Source organism: Bubalus bubalis, chromosome 3, assembly GCF_019923935.1.
Source record: "Bubalus bubalis isolate 160015118507 breed Murrah chromosome 3, NDDB_SH_1, whole genome shotgun sequence".
Taxonomy (NCBI): Eukaryota; Metazoa; Chordata; class Mammalia; order Artiodactyla; family Bovidae; genus Bubalus; species Bubalus bubalis.
Genome location: NC_059159.1, coordinates 16,916,799 through 16,938,884, shown reverse-complemented (window position 1 = coordinate 16,938,884; position 22,086 = coordinate 16,916,799). Strand labels below are relative to the sequence as shown.

Below are 22,086 nucleotides of genomic sequence, written 5' to 3'. Positions count from 1 at the left end.
AAGAAATCGATGTTTTTCATTAGGCATATTTATTTTCAAAGCGTACACTCCAAAAACAGCTTTATTAAGTGAAAAGGACACCTTCCTATTAAAGGCCCTTTGTCTTCATTCTCACTATACACCCCCATCCTCAGGGTCTATACTTTGTAAACTTACTTTCAGATTTCTTCACTGCCACAAGTGGAACATACACACAAAACCAATAATGAAACAGCTACACACAGGTGCACACACTGGTAACAGGTTGCCTCGCGACAGAAACAAGTGCGCAGACTGCTGCAGCTCCACCATGAACTCTCTGACGGGACCCAGTGTGGGGACTCCCTAAGGAAACGCAGGCTACACAGAGGGTCGCCTGGACGGTCAGCATAACCTTGGAAAGCAGGGCATCTGGCCAACAGTGATAAGGGCCTCTCCCGTCCCTGCCTGGGTCTCCTCACAAAACAAAAAGGAACATTTTCCAAAAAGGTATAATGGAGATTTTACATGTGAGGAACTTAAGCCATGAAGATTAAAAGACAAAACTAAAACTAACAATTCTCATAATAGTCCAAAATTCTCTCTATGGTGTTATTCCCTCTTTAGTACTAATCCCACAAATGCTAATAAAAATACTAACTCCTAGTTCACCCTCCAGGTTGTCTGGTGATAATCAAATAAGGAATCAAATGTTAATGATAAACCTTATATTCAGACACAGAAATGACAAATTTTGTATAAGTGGGCTGAAAACCAATCAGGATATTCTTCCATTGCAACTTCGTAGCTTTTAAGTTCTTACAGTAGCCAGATTTACCAGAGATTTCTTGAGGAAAATACTTTCATAAACACTACGTACATGCTTACAATTCATCTATCAGTTTTTGTTAAGCACAGGGAAGACTGAGGGAAAAAGAACATAAAATACCTTCATATCTTAAAAGATTTATTTTTCCAGCAATTGGGGAAAAATAAGAGGATTTTTCCACATTAGTGAAAATATAAATCATCCCTATAAAATATCAAAAATGTTTACTTTACCCTTTGATGGGAAAAGGTTGTGAAACAGGCACTGCCCTAGGTTATTTATTAGAGTAGAGGGAAACTATGTGACCTCCCCATCATCCCCCATGGGCCATGCCGTGGCCATCAGTGTAACATGCTGTCAGAGAGGCATCTGAAGAGCTACGTCCCTTCAGGTTGCTCCGTTTCTTCAAACAGAATCATCTTTCTGCTCCGGCCAAATCAGTTCCAGGAGAAAAATTCAACAGTAAGGGAGCAGTAAGGAAGAACTAGCTTTTATCATCTCCATGAGCTCATCTTTAGTCTTGGGTCTCAACTAAAAATGAGGGTGTCACATTCATCATCATGTTATTATTATTTACCAAATGTAAACCACCTAGCAGATAGAAGGTGGGATCAATACATATTCTTGTTTCCTTCCTTTTCTTTTTCTAGACACACCACGCGACCTGTGGGATCTTATTTCCCTAACCAGGGACTGAACACAGGCCACTGCAGTGAAAGCACCTAGTCCTAACCACTGGACAACCAGGGGATTCCTTCCTTTAAAAAAAAAAAAAAAACACAACATTCCAGCCACTTCTAGGTGATGTCCCACCCAAACCATCCAACTCCTATTCCACAAAAGAAATGAATAACAGGATTGTAGGTTAAGAGATATATTTGGTATGCCTTTCCTCAAAATACATCATCAAATTACTTAATATCACTTAAATTTCTTGAATATAAAGTGCCATATCTTATATGATGTTTGGTAAATCTCTAATGCTCGAAATTCTCCAAGCCAGGCTTCAACAATACATGAAGCGTGAACTTCCAGATGTTCAAGCTGGTTTTTAAAAAGGCAGAGGAACAAGAGATCAAATCGCCAACATCCCCTGGATGATCGAAAAAGCAAGAGAGTTCCAGAAAAACATCTATTTCTGCTTTATTGACTATGCCAAAGCCTTTGACTGTGTGGATCACAATAAACTGTGGAAAATTTTGAAAGAGATGGGAATACCAGACCACCTGACCTGCCTCTTGAGAAACCTGTATGCAGGTCAGGAAGCAACAGTTAGAACTGGACATGGAACAACAGACCGGTTCCAAATAGGAAAAGGAGTACATCAAGGCTGCATATTGTCACCCTGCTTATTTAACTTATATGCAGAGTACATCATGAGAAACGCTGGGCTGGAAGAAGCACAAGCTGGAATCAAGACTGCCAGGAGAAATATCAATAAACTCAGATATGCAGATGACACCACCTTTATGGCAGAAAGTGAAGAGGAACTAAAAAGCCTCTTGATGAAAGTGAAAGAGGAGAGTGAAAAAGTTGGCTGCAAGCTCAACATTCAGAAAACGAAGATCATGGCATCCGGTCCCATCACTTCATGGGAAATAGACGGGGAAACAGTGGAAACAGTGTCAGACTTTATTTTGGGGGGCTCCAAAATCACTGCAGATGATGACTGCAGCCATGAAATTAAAAGACACTTGCTCCTTGGAAGGAAAGTTATGTCCAACTTAGATAGCATATTCAAAAGCAGAGACATTACTTTGCCAACAAAGGTCCATCTAGTCAAGGCTATGGTTTTTCCAGTGGTCATGTATGGATGTGAGAGTTGGACTGTGAAGAAAGCTGAGCGCTGAAGAATTGATGTTTTTGAACTGTGGTGTTGGAGGAGACTCTTGAGAGTCCCTTGGACTGCAAGGAGATCCAACCAGTCCATCCTAAAGGAGATCAGTCCTGGGTGTTCTTTGGAAGGAATGATGCTAAAGCTGAAATTCCAGTACTTTGGCCACCTCATGTGAAGAGCTGACTCATTGGGAAAGACCCTGATGCTGGGAGGGATTGGGGGCAGGAGGAGAAGGGGACGACAGAGGATGAGATGGCTGGATGGCATCACTGACTCGATGGACATGAATTTGAGTGAACTTCGGGAGTTGGTGATGACAGGGAGGCCTGGCGTGCTGTGATTCATGGGGTCGCAGAGTCGGACACGACTGAGCGACTGAACTGAACTGAAAGTATGCAGATGAACTGAACTGAAAGTATGCAGATGTTCAACTTAATTGGATAATGACTGTTTTCTGTTATTGCTACCTAACAAGCCACCTCAGACCGAATGGCATGAAACAGTGTTTATTTTATTCTTGTAGATTCTCTGGCTGAGAATTCAGAACACAGTTGGAATGGCCTGTTTCTGATACATGATGTGTGGGGCTTCAGTTTGACAAGACACAAGGCTGGGGGCCAAAATACCTGGGACTAGAGAATCATTTCCAAGATGGTTCCTTCACTCACATGTGTGGCACCCTGTTAGGGATGCCTGGGTGGCTTTGGTCTCTCTAGTGTGACAGCCTCAGGGGGGTCAGACCTCTTACATGGTGTATCTTTGTTTCGCAAACAAGGGTGGAAGCTTCCTGTTCATTTAAAACTGTCCTGGCAAGTCACCTAGCATCACTTCCCTCATATTCTATTGCCTGAAGTGGTCACAAACCCTCTCAGGTTCAGAGGGAAGAGACAGAACCCCATCTTCTAATGGGAGGAGTGTCAAAGAATTTGCAACTGTATTTTAAAACCACCATAATAACAGTTTATTCCAGAGCTAGATGTACCAGTTTATAGTTTTTAAAAATGTAACTTTAAATATTATTACAGATTACTATTGATTGTTTTGCTGCTTAAAAAACATTTCAAGCACTCGTCTAGAAGCTGTGTGCCTACCTGTGTGCTCAGTCACATCCGACTATGCGATCCCATGAAATGCAGCCCGCCAGGCTCCTGTGTCCATGGGACACAGATGAAACTCCAATACTTAGGCCACCTCATGCCAAGAGTTGACTCACTGGAAAAGACCCTGATGCTGGGAGGGATTGGGGGCAGGAGAAGGGGACAACAGAGGACGAGATGGCTGAATTGCATCGCTGACTCAATGGATATGAGTTTGGGTCAAGTCCGGGAGTTGGTGATGGACAGGGAGACCTGGCGTGCTGCGATTCATGGGGTAGCAAAGAGTCGGACACGACTGAGAGACTGAACTGAAATCTCTTTTCATCAATGAAATCCGAAGGACACTTTGTTTTGTTCATGCCCAGGCTGTGGGTAAACAGCCTAGATTAATACAGTCGGCCCTCTTTAACTGTGGGTTTACCACCTAACGTTGGTTGAATCTGCAAGGTACGAAGGGCTGACTGTAGTAGGTCATTTTATATAAGGGACCTGAGCACCCTCGGGGTTTTGGTATCTGCAGGGCTCCTGGAATCAACCCCCTGGGGACACTGAAGGACAACTGTATCCTGATTTCTTATCAGCTATGTGACATTAAGCAAGTTACTTAAACTTTTCATTCTTCAGTATGAGTCTGTAAAACTAAGATAATATCACGGAGGACTAAATACATTAATGCATGTAAAGAACTTCTAACATTACCTACCTCAAAGCATTCCACAAGTGTAGGTTATTATTTTTTTCCCTATCAGTATGTCTCAAACTATGCTGTCTGATTAGGCAAAGTTGGTTTAAAGTTTCCCAGCTCAACCAAATCACTTCAGTCAAAATATTCCTGGGGTCTGGGTTTCAGATTAGTATCAAATACAAACACAAATGTAAAATACAAATATAAAATCAAACCATTGGGCAGACTACCCTGGGGGTCCAGTGGTTAAGACTCTGAGCTCCCAATGCAGGGAGTGCGGGTTCAATCCCTGGTTAGGGAACTAGTATCCCACATGTCTCAAGGCATGACCGAAAATATATTTTTAAAAAGTTATTCCTACAGGAACTTCCTTGAAAGTCCAGTGGTTAAGACTCTACATGCTCTCATTACAGGAGGTACAGGTTCAATCCCTGGTCGAGGAGTTGAAATCCAGCATGCCACACAGAGAGGCCAAAAAATAAAAATTAAAATTAAATCAAATAAGTTAAAGGTACCACAAAGCCTTAATTAATGAGAATCAAAATTATTAAGATTTACTCTTTGTATTTGTTATATACTGAATCCCTTGGTTCAAACAGCATAATTTTTCCAGATACAAAACTGAAAACAGGAAAAAGAGAATGAACTGGAGTCATAAAAGGAGATGACCTTAGGCATAGATTTCTGCCTAGCTTGGAAAATATCGAAGTCCCTCGGTATGCCAGGACAACTGGTTCCAGACTCTTCTCCCCACCCCTTACCAAAATCTTCAGATGCTCAAGTCTGCAGATATAAAATGGGGTCGTATTTGTATACAATCTATGTACATCGTTCTGTATACTTTAAATCATCTCTGTTGCTGCTGCTGCTAAGTCGCTCCAGTCGTGTCCGACTCTGTGCGACCCCAGAGACGGCAGCCCACCAGGCTCCCCCGTCCCTGGGATTCTCCAGGCAAGAACACTGGAGTGGGTTGCCATTTCCTTCTCCAATGCATGAAAGGGAAAAGTCAAAGTGAAGTCGCTCAGTCGTGCCCGACTCTTCGCGACCCCATGGACTGCAGCCCACCAGGCTCCTCCATCCATGGGAGTTTCCAGGCAAGAGTACTGGAGCGGGGTGCTATCGCCGTCTCCGTTAAATCATCTCTAGATTACTTAAAATACCTAACACAATGCTAATGCTATATAAAAAGTTGCCAGAGAACTGCAAATTAAAATTCTGCTGTTTTAAGTTTCTGGAATTTTTCCCCACAAACGTCTTCAGTTGGTTGAACCCACCAATGTGGAACCTGCAGATCCAGAGGGCTGACTATAACTTAATCCATGTTGGTCTTTGCTCAGGGAGAGGATAGAGAAACTAATTAAAGTACCATTCATGTGAAATATAACGTGACTCCAAGCTTTTTCTCTTCTAGTAAAACAATTTTACCTAACTGATGGAATTCAACAACGTGCTCTGCAAATGACACTAAAACCTCTGGGAATGCCCAAGAGCCAAAAATGTTTAAATAAAAATTAGTAAAGGTGTACTGCCATTTAGTAACATCCTCCCATGTGCTCCTTCTCCATTCCAACAGTTCCATCCAATCCAGTTACACCTGTCAAAAATCTAGCAATCACCCATAATTACTTTCGCGCTCTCTCAACCTCCATTCATTGCATCCACTCAATCACAAGTCCTAGTCACCCTACCTCCAAAATATGCAGTGCTCTCATTCTTCCCTCCAAAGGCTGAGTCCCCATTGTCTCACCGAGCTTACCACAATGGTCTAACTATTTCCCAAAGTCCACATCCACTCTCCTCTTACAAACAGTAAGAGAGAATCTTGAAAAAAAAACAAAAAAAAACAATGATAAACTGTCAACGGTGTCACAATAGAATTTTAAACCAGAGATCACCTACAAGCCTATCCATATGACCAAGCCTCTAACAACCTCTCTGGTCTCATTTCTCATTACTCTCCTCACACTTTGCACTGTTATCAAAAGTATCAAGCACCCCCTATTCCCAAAGCTTTAGCACAGTCTGTTTTCTCTGTTACACATCTCCTCTCTTCTTCACCACCAATTCCTTCTCATCATTCAGGTCTCAAGTTACATGCAACTTGACTTCAAGATACTTGCTAGGACATCCCCACCCATCTTAATTAGATGTTCCTAACATGCACCATCTCAGCATTCCAAACTTTGCTTCTATGGCACCCACAACCACTATAAATATACCATTAACTATATGATCACTTGCTTAAATATTTAATTAATCACTCTTTCTAACCAGTTTACCCACGAGGACAGGGCAGCGATTGTGTTTCTCTTACTCACCACTATATATCCCTAGGAGCTCAGGACAGAGTAGGCGTTCAGTACCTCTAATAAACAAATTAATCAATTCCCAAAGTCTCCAAGGTAAGGCTTCAAGACCTCTCTGCATAGCTCAGTCCCTCCTCCTCTGTTTATACAGGACTGTTTGGAAGGCCATTTCCTAATTTTTAACAGTTGCTGGAACTTATAAGGAATACAGAAACCTTCATTTTTAAGACCCTAGTAAAGAACTTGGATCCTCATGAGCTATAAGGGTTATTCTACAAGTCGTGTTCTCATAGTCACCAAAGCTTGAAACTTCAATTATCTATGATGATCCCTCCCTGTTTTACCCATACAGCCTGTTATTAATCCCATTAAATCCATTTCTGCACCATCCTCTGGAATCTTCTCTTTTCCTTTTTACACTACAATTATTACACCCAACCTGTACTACTAGATCTCTAAAATGTCTCCACTCTAGCCACCAAAAAGCCATTCAGCCTTTGTCCTCTGATTATGCCATGCATTCCTCCTGTACTGACCTACCTCATTAGGCCATAACCAAAAGACAACCTTCTATCAAAATCCTAGCCAGCCTTCAAGGCTCATTTCTACTATCCTTTGTTTCCAGTTCCATCAACCAGTTGTGATCTCTTCTTATTTCATTTCTATCATCCAACATTTACTACGTATTAGTACATGCCACCGAGAAGGCAATGGCACCCCACTCCAGTACTCTTGCCTGGAAAATCCCACGGACGGAGGAGCCGGGTAGGATGCATTCCATGGGGTCGCGAAGAGTCGGACACGATTGAGCAACTTCACTTTCACTTTTCCCTTTCATGCACTGGAGAAGGAAATGGCAACCCACTCCAGTGTTCTTGCCTGGAGAATCCCAGGGACGGGGGAGCCTGGTGGGCTGCCGTCTATGGGGTCGCACAGAGTCGGACACGACTGAAGTGACTTAGCATAGCATAGCATAGTACATGCCAGGCCGGAGAAGGCAATGGCACCCCACTCCAGTACCCTTGCCTGGAAAATCCCATGGACAGAGGAGCCTGGAAGGCTGCAGTTCATGGGGTTGCGAAGAGTCGGACACGACTGAGTGACTTCACTTTCACACACTGGAGAAGGACATGGCAACCCACTCCAGTGTTCTTGCCTGGAGAATCCCAGGGGAGCCTGGTGGGCTGCCGTCTATGGGGTCGCAGAGTCGGACATGACTGAAGTGACTTAGCAGCAGCAGCAGTACATGCCAGGCACTGTTCTAAGTATTCATCTTTATCTCCCATGTCTCCAATACACATCAAAATTATATACTTTTTGTGCACAGAAATTCAGTTTATTTACCTGTGACATCTCTGATGTCTTACATGTTTGTTCACAAGTACCTACATATGACCACTTTAAAAGAAAATAGTTGATCCTTAAACAACACAGGTTTAAACTGTGCACATTCACTTAGATGCAGATTTTTTTCAACAGTTACTATGATCTGTGGTTGGTTGAATCCAGATACAGAGGAAGAGGCTGGGCATCACTAACCCCAGTGTTGTTCAAGGGTCAAATGTACATCACTCAATTTTACAGAATGAAAACACCAATCCGAAGGCAACAGGAAATATCTGGAGCATCTAGATCTGCAGCAAATGAGTAGACCCCAAATTCTTGCTGCCTAACTTCCTGCCTTCAGAATCACACAAGAAGCACCAAGAATAATTTTCAGTACCTACGTAACTTCTGAGAAAAAAAGGGGGCAGGGGGAGAAGGAGAAAACACACAAGTTCCTATTTCAGCCACTGGATGTCATATGCATGCTAGCAGAAAAACCTGGGGCATTCAATCAGTGATTAGATTAGAACAAGGTGTTTGGCAAGTCAAAGTTCACTTGGCTCCAAAGTAACTTCTCTAAGAACATAATAGACTTATTCCCACATATGTATCACACCCAGTAAGATATACAATAACCATTTTAATGGATTATGGGGTGGTAAGGGCTGGGGGGACATAAGGTAAAAGAATCAAAGCTCTAAGTCAAAGTCAAGAAAGCCATGTTGTTTCAAGGTATTCCAGTGACTCACAAGGAACTTTGCCTCAGATTCCCCAAATGCAAAAGAGGATGATGAGAAAAGCTCCACTGATGTTAAAGATAGAGTTGTCACAATTCAGAGCAGTTTAAGCCTTGGAGATCAATTTTCTCATTTTTATTAGGAAAGTGGTAACAAAGCTAGTCTACGGTAAAGAAGGATTAGATGTTAGGCTTCCAGCTGATAGATCTCTCACTCCCATCACTCTGTGAGAGAAGGAACATGAAAATAAGGACAAATCAAGTTGACTGCCATCCTTGGCAACATCATCTGTGCATACTTAACAAATTCAAGCAGAACTACAACACAAAGCATTCCATAGTACTTAAAAAGCAAAACCTACGAACAGGCTAGTAATTTATGATACCGTGAAGTCTTCATCAACTCCAAAAGGATGAAATTCCTCAGAAATAAAGCAAAGTCACTACAATCAAGACAATCCAAAATTCAAATAATTTAGTTCACTGAACTGATCAGAACAGACTTCAGGAAGCTATCACACAAATGAAATAAAGTTTAGAATAAATTAAACAAACAACAAAAAACCCATGAAAATAAAACAAGAACAGGGAGAACAAAATGAAGCCAAGAATGAGGCTTTAAAAAAAAAGGTAGAACAGTAAGAACCCACAAGCTGTTGATCTAAAAACACATTTAATATCTGGAAAAAATTTTTTTCTTCACAAGTACTTACTACAAAAGTTTGTAAGTACAAGGGTAAGAAAATGAAAACTAAATCGAGAAAAATTAAGTATGGGTCCAGGAATTCAGAACAAAATAGCAATACAAAACTTAGATATGAAAAGGAGAAATACAAAGAAAAACTACAGTGAAGAAGAGTGGGAGCACAAGCGCACACTCAGCAGTTCTATGATAAACACATGAGGTGACTAAATGCTTTTATTCCTACTTCCACAATTAAGAACCAAACACTAAGGTATTTATTGAAACATACAGCTTCCTTTCTAGTCCCTCATTCAAGATGATGATGCTTTTAACAAGAATGAAATAATGCCATTTGCAGCAATGTGGACAGACCTAGAGACTATTCATATTAAGTGAAGTCAGATGAGAAAGACAAATACCATATATCATTTATTTGTGGGATCTTAAAATAAGATATGAAATTTATTTAACGAAACTCAACTGTATAGAAAACAAACTTATGATTCCAAAGGGAGAGGGATAAATTACGAGTCTGCAATTAGCAGATACAAATACTACATATAAAACAGATTAAAAAAAAAAGTCCTACTGTTGTATAGCACAAGGAACTAGATTCAATATCCTATAATCATCCATAATGGAAAATATATGAAAAAAAACCCATATGTATAACGTATAACATTATGAATAATGGAATATGTACGTACAATGGAATCATTTTGGTGTATACTAGAAATTAACACATTATAAATCAAAGAATTTATACTTCAATAAAAAGAATTTAAGATGATGTTTCGATTCCTGCTCATTCCACAGTGATGCTACTAAACAATAATATAGGTCAAACCCAACGTAATGCAGAATTTCCAAAGAAGTAGGTTCATGTACCAAGACAGGAAGATAAACACATAAAACATTTTCAGATGATCTTCTAAAAAGCTTAAAACAAAAAGGTCTAACAATTTTAAACTAAACATAAAATCAGTTAACCAGAAAAAATTAAATCAAGGAAAAAGAAAATAATTTCTCTTCTGCTGTCTCATCCAGCTATATTAGAATTCACTAATTGTAAAAACAAAACAAAACAAAACAATGATAAACATGTAATTCTTGACAATATATAAAACCAATCATTCTGCTACTGGACAGCATGTGCCTAGGACTTACAATGAATTACAGATTTTTTCTCTTTTATTAAAAAAGGAAAAACACAAATGAATTCTTGGTGAAAGCTTGTAATTTTCAGAGAATCATCATCCACTTGTAATTTAAGCAACATCACTTAAAAACAATTCAAATCTTCTCTACTAAATATTTACATTATGGCCACCAGACTAATCTAGTGACTTTATCTCTGACAGTACTTCTTCAACAAGGGAGTGCAATACTAGACAGGCTGTTCAAAGAGGTAAAAAGTTGAAATTCACCAGCTGGGTCAAGCCCCTGAAGACTTAACTAACTTCTTTTTTTTATTTTTTTTTAACTAACTTCTTAATTCTAGGACTCAAGAATTATAAATGCAGTTATGAGATTTGGGAGGGACTTTTAATCACAAAGAAAGGTTTCTCTGCATCCCAAGAACTTCTTTTTCTTTTTTAATCAAAGCACTGTCTCCACTTTCACTGGACAGTTGTTGAAAACCTTTAAAATACTCAGGTGGTCAACAAAGACCCTGGCTAAATACCAACCTTGGGAGTCAATCTGGTGAGCTTGCTTAAAACAAAAAGTTAAAAGTATTTGCACTTTATTGGTGGCTTTAAATTCATATATATCATAATTTGCAAAAAGCACATTTACTTGACAGTACTTTTAGCACCCAAATCGTCCTTACTTTAATACGATCTGAAGCATGGAAATTCAACTTTTAAAAGCGTTATTAAACTGATCCCAAGAAGTTTCCTAAAATAATCCCTTGGCTGTCTTTTTAATTTACATCCTTCCAATCAACAAACCACTGTGAGAAGAATGCCCAAACCTAAGCAGGTGGACTAAGAGGTCTTTTGAAGTCAACAGACTACTACATGATGTAAAAAAAAGTTCTCTCATAGGCATTCTGATTTCACTGGGTTGGAATGTTACCCACAACATTACCAAAACTAAGAAATGTTGCCAATACAATGTCTCTCAAAAACATTAAGCTTATAGATTCTAGATTTTTTTTCTTCAAACACACAAAATAACAGGAAACTTCAAAGGCTTCAACTACACTATCTTTACACAAAATCACTCAAACAGAATACTCAACTGTTGACAAGGTTTCTTAAAACTGCAGTTTATGTAGCAAAGTCAGTGGAGATAATGCCACAAATATTGGCAAGCTGACTGAAGCTACTAATCCATTTAAGGAAAGGTAACTATGTTACAGCAATGCTCTGAAATTTATTTGCTTTAGACCTGAATATAGAAGTGGACTCTTGAGCACACTAAGCTTACAAGTGATAATGGCACTTGATCTACAAGGGAAAAAATTCAGCACGATTATCCAGATTTTTTTCACTCAAAATAGAAACATAAACCCAAATTTCATACTCAGATATAGTGTTATCCATGTTTATAACAAACTGGAGGGGGAAAAAAAGGAAATCTACTTATGCTTAGAAGCATAGCTGTCTCAATAAAGTCTCCCGTGAAAACCTTAAGTCACCTTTTTATTACAGGCAAGGGACAATCAACTATTCCAACATAGCCACCTACTTCAGTCTTCTCTAGCAATCCAAACTTTACAACATTCCCACCCAAAGAGGATCTACTAGTTAACTCTTCTGCCCTCTTTTCCAACTACTCTTGTTTCCCTCTCTCATGAAGTCTAGATAAATGCAGATCTATGTTTAAGGAAATATACTGTACTTTCTTATCTTAGAACTAAATGTAGGACCAGGAGGTAAACCATGTATGTCTCTACCAGGTCCATGTAAAGTGCCACAAAGAGCTTATGGAGAATTTTCCTCAACCCAACACATTTTGAAAATCCAGTAAGAATTTATCCCAAATATGTCAATATATTTAACTTAGTTGAAAGAAAATAAAACCCAAACCTGATCAAGGTTTCTTTTAGGAAGAGAATCAGGTTGTGACAGAATATCATGCTTGGAGACAACCTACAAAATACTCTGAAGCACTTCCTGATTATAAGTCCTTATTTTTTTAATAAGGAAATCGCAAACGTCAAAATTGAAAACCAGGTACATTCTCTGCTAAAAGCTCAATTAAAAGCAACCATAAATTCCAGAGAACTTAACTAGGTCAACTAAACTTTTGCCCCACTTACTAGAAACAATCTGAAGTCAAGCCTCAGAAACTTACAAAACATCCTACATATGGTTTCAAAAGAAATCTAATTAATCACTGTGAAAGAAGAATGGGTAGTTTTACAAACTAGAAGTCTTCTAGTTTTCTCTTAATAAGATTTCCATGGGAAATTAGCAGCTTTTACCCTACAGCAACACAAAACCAAAAATACCTTCCATTTCTTCACTAGCAGGTATATATGTACCCCCCCCCCCCGACCTAAAATTAGGAAAAAGACAAAACAGATTCTAGGCACCCATCATACCAAGAAGTCCTATCTTCCCATAATGGGAATTCACCAAGTCTTTCTCCATAATGAAAACGACATTATGCGTGGTTCTACTCACAGGGGTACGTGGCGCTGCTCAGGGTCAGCTCGGGCCAGTTCTTCCTCTTCGATATCAGACTCTCCTCCTGAACTACTGTCTGTGATGTCGGAATCAAACGCTCGTTCACTGCACCTCAAGTTAGCTATACCACTGGCTGTAAATCTCTCCAATTCTTCTGAAATCGAGTCACTTTTCAGGAAGTTGCTAAGTCCCTCTGAAGCAGCGGTCTCACTGGCAGCTTTTCTCAATGCAGCTTCGGCCTTTCGAGTCAGCATCAACTGGCTCCGGGGCCTCAAGGATTCCAAGTTTGGCAGCTTGCTTAAAGTTTTCTCTAAAAATCCACCCAGCTGATGCTGTATGTGTCTCTCCACCTGCTTGGCTTGCACAACCTGTAAGCGCTTCTGTAACCTGCGGGCCCGGCTCTCAATGTCAGCCTGCCGCCGCAGTAAAGCTGTTATCCTGGTGTCAGAATCTAAAGCACTGAAAAGGATGGAAGACAGAGGAGGCTTTTTACCCTCTAACTTGACACCCCCTACGTTAGAACTGGAGTCTGTGTCAGGTGATAACCTACTGCTTCCTTGAAGTGCCGGCTGTTCCATGGAATTTACAGAAGATTTGTTTGCAGTGCTATTATTGCTAAATACAGTTGTATGTTCTACATCAAGGCTTCTATGTGGAAGAGTGCAATTGGTCATACCCCCTTTCAAGTCCCCAGACTCAGATGCCACCACTTCACCCCCCTGAAGAGAAGATGAAGTGAGAGCCCGTTTTCCCCCATTAAGGGGACTGGAATTGTCATGATCAGAATGTGTTGAACTTTTAGTCAATTTCTTCGCCAATCCATTTACAGGTGCTTGTGGCAGAGCTGTCTGACCACTTGTATTCATGGTTCTAAGATTTTCTAAGGAAAACTCCAAAACTGGCTGTCTTCCCAACAGCTCAGCTCGGAGTTCATAGGACTGAGATAAGAGAGGGTGAGATTTGAGAACTGTCTGCTTGCTGAAGACACCGTGCAACTTCAGTGATTCCTTTGAGGGAACAGATGTTACATCGGAGCAGAGATAAGATGCCACCAGTGGTTGCAGCTTTCCCAAGTCTTCCTTGGTAGGATTATTTCGGAAGTCTAGACTGGGATCCTCTGCAGCAATGGCTTTTCTTTTGGTTCCGTTGGCAGCAATAAGGATGTTGGCGTTGCCGTTATTCTCGGCACTGCCAGGGGACAAAGTGGAGGATGGGGGAGCCAGTTTGAACCGGATATGGTGTGTTTCAGCTGCTGCGTCAGTGAGAGCGGGCGCCATCGCAGCCATTCAGCACAGAGAGACAGGAAGTCCAGCCTCTCCCGGTGCAGAGGCCAGCTCCACAGCCCCTTACCGCCTCCCCAGAGAACAGACTAGAAGAGAAAGAAGAAAAGAAAGTTAGAAATACAAACACATTAGAAAACAACACACATGTTTTTAATACAAACATTATGGAGGCTGTTAACCAAACTCTGTCTTCAAGAAAACACTCAAACCAAAAGGGGAGGGTGTTGGGGCGGGGCCACAACTCTACAAAAGAAAGAATTCCATCCTTCCTTTTTAGTCATTTGTTACCATACACTGAAAGTAGTCACAGACTATTAAAGTCAAATCATCTGCATTTAAAAGAAAAACAGCTTTAAAACTTCTTGAAATTAGTGAATTTAAAGCAAATGTATCAAACTAAACACCAGGAATCGAACAGAAAAGAATTAGTAAGAACTCCTCATTCCCTACCCAAAGTCTGTATGCCAAATGTCTGTACATTTCTGGCCAAAGGATCCAATGTTTGTCAGCTTCCCACTTCTCTGTAAGATAGATCATACTAAAAGTTTTACTGTGTATCACACCTGTAATGCCAGCTTATTTCATCAATTTTCTTTTTTTTCCACCGTTCTCAGTATGGCCCACCTCTCAAATTAATTGCCCAATCAATGTGTCTCTTTTCTTCACAACTTCTTGAAAGAATAGTTATAAATAGCTGCCTCTGCCCTTCTCACTCTTCTGTAATCTGCCTTCTACTCCTATGGCTCTGGCAAAGGTCACAAGCAATCTCATTATCAAATCCCATGCTCAAGTCTCAGTCCCCATTCTATCTGACTTCTCTGAAGCATGAGGTAGTGCTGACCACCCCACTCTTCTGGAAATTCTTCTTTCCCGATGTCCTTGACAGCAAGGTCCCTTCTGCCCTCTTCTCTCTCAACTCACTTCCCTGGCAACAATCTTGATAGCAATGTGTAAGTCCTCTGGTCGCTCAGAAAAACACCTTCAGCTGCACTAATCAACATCCTCACCTCTATGTACCTCAAGCCCCCTGAAGCTCAAAACTGAATTTCTTTTTACTTCTCACCCAGTTTTATCATCTCAGGAAATTGCTTTCACCGAGTAACCCCAGCTAAAAACCTCAGCAGTGTGCCTCTTCTTCATCCCTTTTGATTTATCTGGTCTGAGAGTAAAAGGAAATCTATGTAAAGAACTAAGCCAGCAGGTACGATAGTGTGGCCTACAAACTTCTTGAGAGCTCAAAGACCATTTCAGAGGTCCACAAGATCAAACTTTTCATAATAATATTAAACATTATTTGCCTTTTTCCACAGTGTTGACGTTTGCGATAAGGATGCCAAGACAAGTCTGAGCAAAACTGCTGGTACCTTAGCAAAAATCAAAGCAGAGGTACCTAACTGTACTAAGAGCCTCTGGTCACTGTATTCTTTACTCATTTAGTTAAAAAAAATAAAACTTTTTTAAAAGGGTTATTATAATGAACTTTGATATCCTTGATGAAATACAGAAATTAGGAACTTTACTAAATCTCCACTCAAGTCTTCAGTGCATGTGTATACGTGTATCTAAATATTCTGTGCAATGGAAGGGAAAGTACACATAGAGCACTTCTACTGCTTTAAGAAAACTGAGTTATAAGTTGAACTAGAAGCTTCTTCCATGTACCACTATTTTTACTTGGCAGAACAACTGACAAACTACGATTATACAGACTTGAATATTGAGCAGACATTTTCTTGCAAATGAACAAAGTGAACCTGTCACTTCAAGGAAACCCAATATGAGGTTTGTTGCTAATGATAAAAACCGAGTTTTTATGCAAAAATAAGTATTTTGAAAATGTGTATCCACCATCATAAACTTGGAACATTTCCCCAATACTTAGTCATTTCTGATTAAACAGACTACTGCTGATATTAGTGAATGAGAACTGGATACCACATAATGAAATGTGTCAACCTTTGGAAGAGCTGCATAACTCTGTTAGTGATCAAATGACCAATGCTCCTTAGAAACTCGTGCATGGGTAAAAGTAAGTGTTAAGACAGACCAAATGGATTAATCTGACAGAGTATGAAAAGCTCACCGATACGGCTTTAAATTCCACAGTGCAGCTAACCTTTATGAACTACTACTTGTCAAGTGTGGGCAGTGTCAAAGGATACGCACACTTGTCTCTTTTCCAAACTACACATTTGTATGAGGTCAGATTTTCTGTACATACTTCCAAAACAACATTATCACAACAGAATGAATGCAGAAGGAGATATGAGAACCCAGCTGTTTTCTATTAAGCCAAACATTAGAAAGACTTGCAAAAATGTAAAATAATGCCATTACCACTTAATTTTTGTTGTTCTGATAAAAAGTATTATCCATAATATGTAATAGGTTGATTATTTTTAAATGAATTACTAATTTTTTTTTTCCTTTAATGTGGGGCCGTACAGCCCAGCTTGTAGGATCATAGTTCCCCCACCAGGGATTGAACCCATGCCCTAGGCAGTGAAAGCAGAGTCCTAATCACCTGATCGCCAGAAGTCCCAGTAAATAATTATTCTTTAAATTTCTTGAAGTTTCTAATCAACTATTGATAATAACCCACCAAAGTTCTTTGTGGTTTTCGACATTTTTTAAAAGTGAAAAGGGGCCTTGAAACCAAAAAGTTTGTGCATCACTGAACTAAAAGCAACCTCCTCCTCTCTCAAAAAAATGAGGGCAACTTCCAGTTTAGTCAAACATTTTATCTTTAGATAAAAATCAACACAGGATAGTCAGCCATGTAGTAAGACTCTTTACAGTATGACAATTCAAATCATTAATAATCAAATTACTTAAGTAAATGACTGAGAAAAGTGTTAGTTGTTCAGTCATGTCCAACTCTTTGAGACTCATGGACTGTAGCCCACCAGGCTCCTCTGTCCATGGGATTCTCCAGGCAAGAATACTGCAGTGGATTGCTATTCCCTTCTCTAGGGGATTTTCCTAACCCAGGGATCGAACCTCAGTCTCCTGTACTGCAGGCAGATTCTTCATTGTCTGAGCTACCAATACACTTACAGGTCAAACATGTCTACCGCTCTATGTAATTGCCAAAATTTTCTCACTCTAAGCTTCTAATGCCTTTAACAAACATCCTATATTCATTAAACTAGACCTTCTGAGGATTAGAGTTTCATCCTTATGGACTTGCTGGCATACAGCATTCTGTGTAACTAACTGTTCTATGTCCACTTTTCCTACTTTTGATTTTAAATTTAAAAGTAATTTCTAATGTAATTTAAAAAATAGCTGTATTATTACATTGATTCAATTGGCAGATGAACCAATGCAATAAGCTCTTTATTCAAAATACCTTGAGTCAATTTAATAATGGGAAAAGCATTTTCTACCATAAACAAAAACCACTATCTGATCTTCCAATCAACTCAATATCCTCTTTCAAACTGGTAACAATATACAGTTGGTACTAGCCATGCAAATGGCCACCCACTCCAATACTACTGCCTGGAGAATCCCATGGACACAGGAGCCGGCAGGCTACAGTCCACAGGGGTGCAAAGAGTCGGACATGACTGAAGTGACTTAGCACTAGCCGAGCAAGGAGGCACATTATCACTGTCAGATGGTTAATACGACGAGTGAGAGGAGTAGATGGAGCCTACTGCCCCAAAGCACTACAGTCTGCCTCAGCAATGGCAGGAAGCAGCCTCCCTCTGGGACCCAAGCAAGGACACAGATGTTACACAGCTTCCACAAAACGTATGGAAAACCCATGCTCACCCAGCACACATAAAAAGTGGGTTGTAATTAACATCACACCACAGAAGGTGCTTAAGCAATCAACATTCCAAAGTTATTTCAGAATTATTTCTTTAAAATCTGCAACTAAAAGAAAAAATCTGCTGACTCAAATCCCACCTCTTTCAATATTTCTCTGACCCTCTGAAAGCACATCTGAGAACTTGACATTAATCATATACGCCTCAAAGGCAAATGTATTTTGCTCAAACTCCCTCCTTGGTCTCAAAATCTCCATGGAGTGCAATGAAAAGAGCAGTTACTAAACAATTTGTCTCAATAAACAGGGAAGGGGAAAAGTGACGTCTTCAGAAGAAATTCCATTCCTAACTCTGAAATCTTTATCTTTCTATATCAAAACTGCAAAAAAAATATACTGGACTCTACACCCGCCTCCCTTCATTGACTTGAAATGCTGTGCCGAGATGCAGTATCACTCCCCAACCCCACCATGCATAGGTAAGAGGAGCAGGTACAGGTTCACATCTGGCACCACCCATATTTAAATCATTTAACTATTTTGCTCTCTCAACTTCATCTGCAAATAACAGAGCTGACCTCAGAAGGCTGCAGAAAGGATTACATAAAATACTTTCAATTACTTAACTTAGTGCCTGGCACAAGAGCCCATTATTTGCACTATTACTATAACCTATGGAAAAAAAGCAAATATTACTAAAACGAAAAACTGTTGAGTAGAAAAAAAGGTGTTAAAAAATAAAATGTATACTGTGACCTCATTTCAGTTTTAAAAAGGAGGTGGTAAGATTCTTTTGTTTTTTTATTTTCTGGCTTATGTAATGTCTCCACCATAAACACAAATTGCTTGTATAATACAAGGGAAGAAGGCAAAAATAATGTAAATTCTTAAAGAGTCAAAAAAATGTGAATAAGGCAAAATATCACAAAAATGTTCTTAAATTTAACATAATGAGCAAAATGTTGATGGAAACAATTCCCATCCCACTTAAATCCCAAAAACGTTGTAGTGACTTAACAATTTAGAGCAGAGAGAAACTGTCAAATTTGAGTGTTACAAAAACAGCAGAACAGCTTTTGATAAATCACCCTTCTCCAAAGAATACAAAGCATTAAACGCTATAAGTAACTTATTTATCCTCATTACAAGCTAAGTGGTAGATTTCTGGCTGTGATTTTAATTTCCAATTCACTGGTGGGGACAGATAGTAAAGTTACATCGTACATTCAGAATAAAGAAACCTAAAATATTCCAACTTTTAGTTCATCTAATAAACCACAATCTGACCAAAAAAAAAAAAAAAAAAGATGGACCTAATGCACCTGCAGCCACTGACATAAACCATGATTCAGCAGTAAGCTTAACAGACAAAAGAAGGGCTATCTTATCAAGGTCCTTTAAAAGGCTATGAAAATTTGAACTAACTAATTAACAGTGTCCATCCCAGTCCCAAGGAAGTATTTTGGGGACTGGAAGATGTCAAATGGGTTCAGCAGGCAAACACAGTTAGGAAAAACTTCCCTGATGTGATTCACAATGCACTTCATTATGCTGCTGCTGCTGCTGCTGCTGCTGCTGCTGCTAAGTCGCTTCAGCCGTGTCTGACTCTGCGACCCCATAGAAGGCAGCCCACCAGGCTCCCTCGTCCCTGGGATTCTGCAGGCAAGAACACTGGACTGGGTTGCCATTTCCTTCTCCAATGCATGAAAGTGAAAAGTGAAAGGGAAATCCCTCAGTCGTGTCCGACTCCTAGCGACCCCATGGACTGCAGCCCACCAGGCTCCTCCATCCATGGGATTTTCCAGGCAAGAGTACTGGAGTGGGGTGCCATTGCCTTCTCCTCGTTATACTGAATACTGCTCAAGTATTCGCACCTTTAACAAATAAACATCTTTTTTCATTATATTAATATTGTGCAGAACACTGTTCTGAGAGATTTAAGTTAGAATAAAGTTCAAATACATGACCTCTAAGGCCCCTTCCTGTATGTATGATTATTATAAACAGCAATATAGATTCAAGAACAAACTTCCACCTAACACAAGTAACACTTTGGAAGCCAAAGTATACCCTAGGACAGAGTTTCTCCACCGCAGCACTACTGACTTGTGCCGAGTAAGTTTCTGCTGTGGGGAAGGGGGTCTCTCCTGTGCCTCTGCAGGTGGTTTAGCAGCATCCCTGGCCTAGAGGCCCGCTGCTCCCTCCTAGAAATTATGACAACCAAAAATGCCTTCAGACATGCCAAATGTCCCCAAGGGGGCAAAATCACACCCCCCAATTGAGAGCCACTCTCTAGAGATAGATTCTGTATCTACAGATGTATATACATACATATACATTTCTAAACATAGATTTCCAAAAATCATACATATCTGGCTGCTTCAAATAGTGCAAGTCACAAACTAACTCCACACCTACAAACGCAAGCCACACCTTACTCCCTTGTAAACTCCCAAGACAGGACTCCGGTTACACAAGAATAAACTGGCAGCATCCACCTTGCAACAATGTTGATTAGCTGCCAAGGCCCAAAGGGAAGGGTCTGGACAATTGGGTGGCCAACAACCGCACCTGCACTGAAAACAGAAGCAAAAATCAGATGGGGAAGAAAAACCTGCCCATAATGTGGCTTCTACTAACCTCGTTCCACCATTACCTCATTACTCTGTACAAAGGGAAAAAAGACACAGGAAGGATGGTTAGAGAAGGGTGTGTGAAGTCATCAAAATTTAAGCTGAAGCTTGAAAATTAGCTAAAATTTCATTATGTAAAAGGCGGAGGCAAAAGAAGGTAATGGGGCATTCCAGTGAGAGGAAAAGGTATGGGAAAAGCGGACATCCTGGAGGTTAGACGAAATGATCAACTTGTTTGAATTATAAAGCATATTTTAACAAGAGGAAACACTATAGAAAAAGGTGAAAACGCAGTCTGAAGCCAGATCATTAACGGATAACCTTCAAAAGCCAGTTTTTACTCAGACTTAAAGGCAGCAGAAAATCATTAAAGGTTTTTCATATATGGAGTGACACAAGAACTGTGCTACAGAGAACAGTTGTATAGGATGGATTAAAAGAAAGTAAAAAGTCAAAGGCCAGTGAAGAAGTTATTGCAATAATCTAGACAGGATACAACAAGAACTTACAACTAAGGCGGTCACCACAGCAGAATTGTCAAAGTCTCCTCCAGGCTTCAGAAGCGCCTGAAGTCTGCAGAAAAGCCAAGTAAGTGACACAAATAGGAAAGCTTTTAAGAAACGAGAAGGTTGTCATTTCCCTCATAATTTCACCTTCTTTAAGATAAAATCCTCCCATTTATTTCTCATAAAGCTGTTCAGGTTGGGAGACAGGGGGAACCATTTAGGTTTGGTATATCCTCTCCATTCTTAACAGAATCAATCCAAATCCAGCCCGGGTGCATCAGCTCACACCTAAATGATCTTAACAGCTTCCTGACTGAAGTCTCAGTCCTCTAATCCAGCAGTCCCCAACCTATTGGTCAACAAGTACTGATTTTGTGGAAGACAATTCTTCCACAGACCAGGCATGGGGGAGGGGACAGTTTCGCTATGATTCAAGCACGTTACACTTACTGTGCGCTTTATTTGTGATCTAAGGCTGCTACTGATCTGGCAGGAGCACAGCCTGGAGGTAGGGGCTCCCTCGTCTAATCCATTCCATACGTTTTTATCACTTCACTTCTTTACTCAAGAATAGCTCCTAATACATTTCTCACGAGTCCAAATTCTCCAAGGTGAAACTTAACATCAAAACAAGTGCATCAATTGGCATGGACCTAGAAACCACCCCCAGATTCAACTCATCATTTCTGCCTATGCTGTTTCCTCTAACTGAAGGCCCTTCTACCCTTTAAGCCCAAAACTTAATACTTCAATACACAACATCTCCACAAAAACTTTTCCAGACTATTC

At 40.1% G+C, this 22,086-nt stretch overlaps 1 protein-coding gene across 5 annotated transcripts in view; it reads right to left on the bottom strand.

Annotated features, from left to right (window-relative positions):
• Positions 1-22,086, bottom strand: part of KANSL1 (KAT8 regulatory NSL complex subunit 1) — a 171,923-nt gene that overhangs the window by 113,407 nt on the left and 36,430 nt on the right. For all 5 annotated transcript variants that reach the window (XM_006060691.4, XM_006060688.4, XM_044938850.2 and 2 more), the window contains one exon: positions 13,095-14,466. In XM_006060691.4, coding sequence (XP_006060753.1) covers positions 13,095-14,383 — 1,289 coding nt within the window. In that variant the 5' untranslated portion in view covers positions 14,384-14,466. The remainder of the gene's footprint in view (positions 1-13,094; positions 14,467-22,086) is intronic.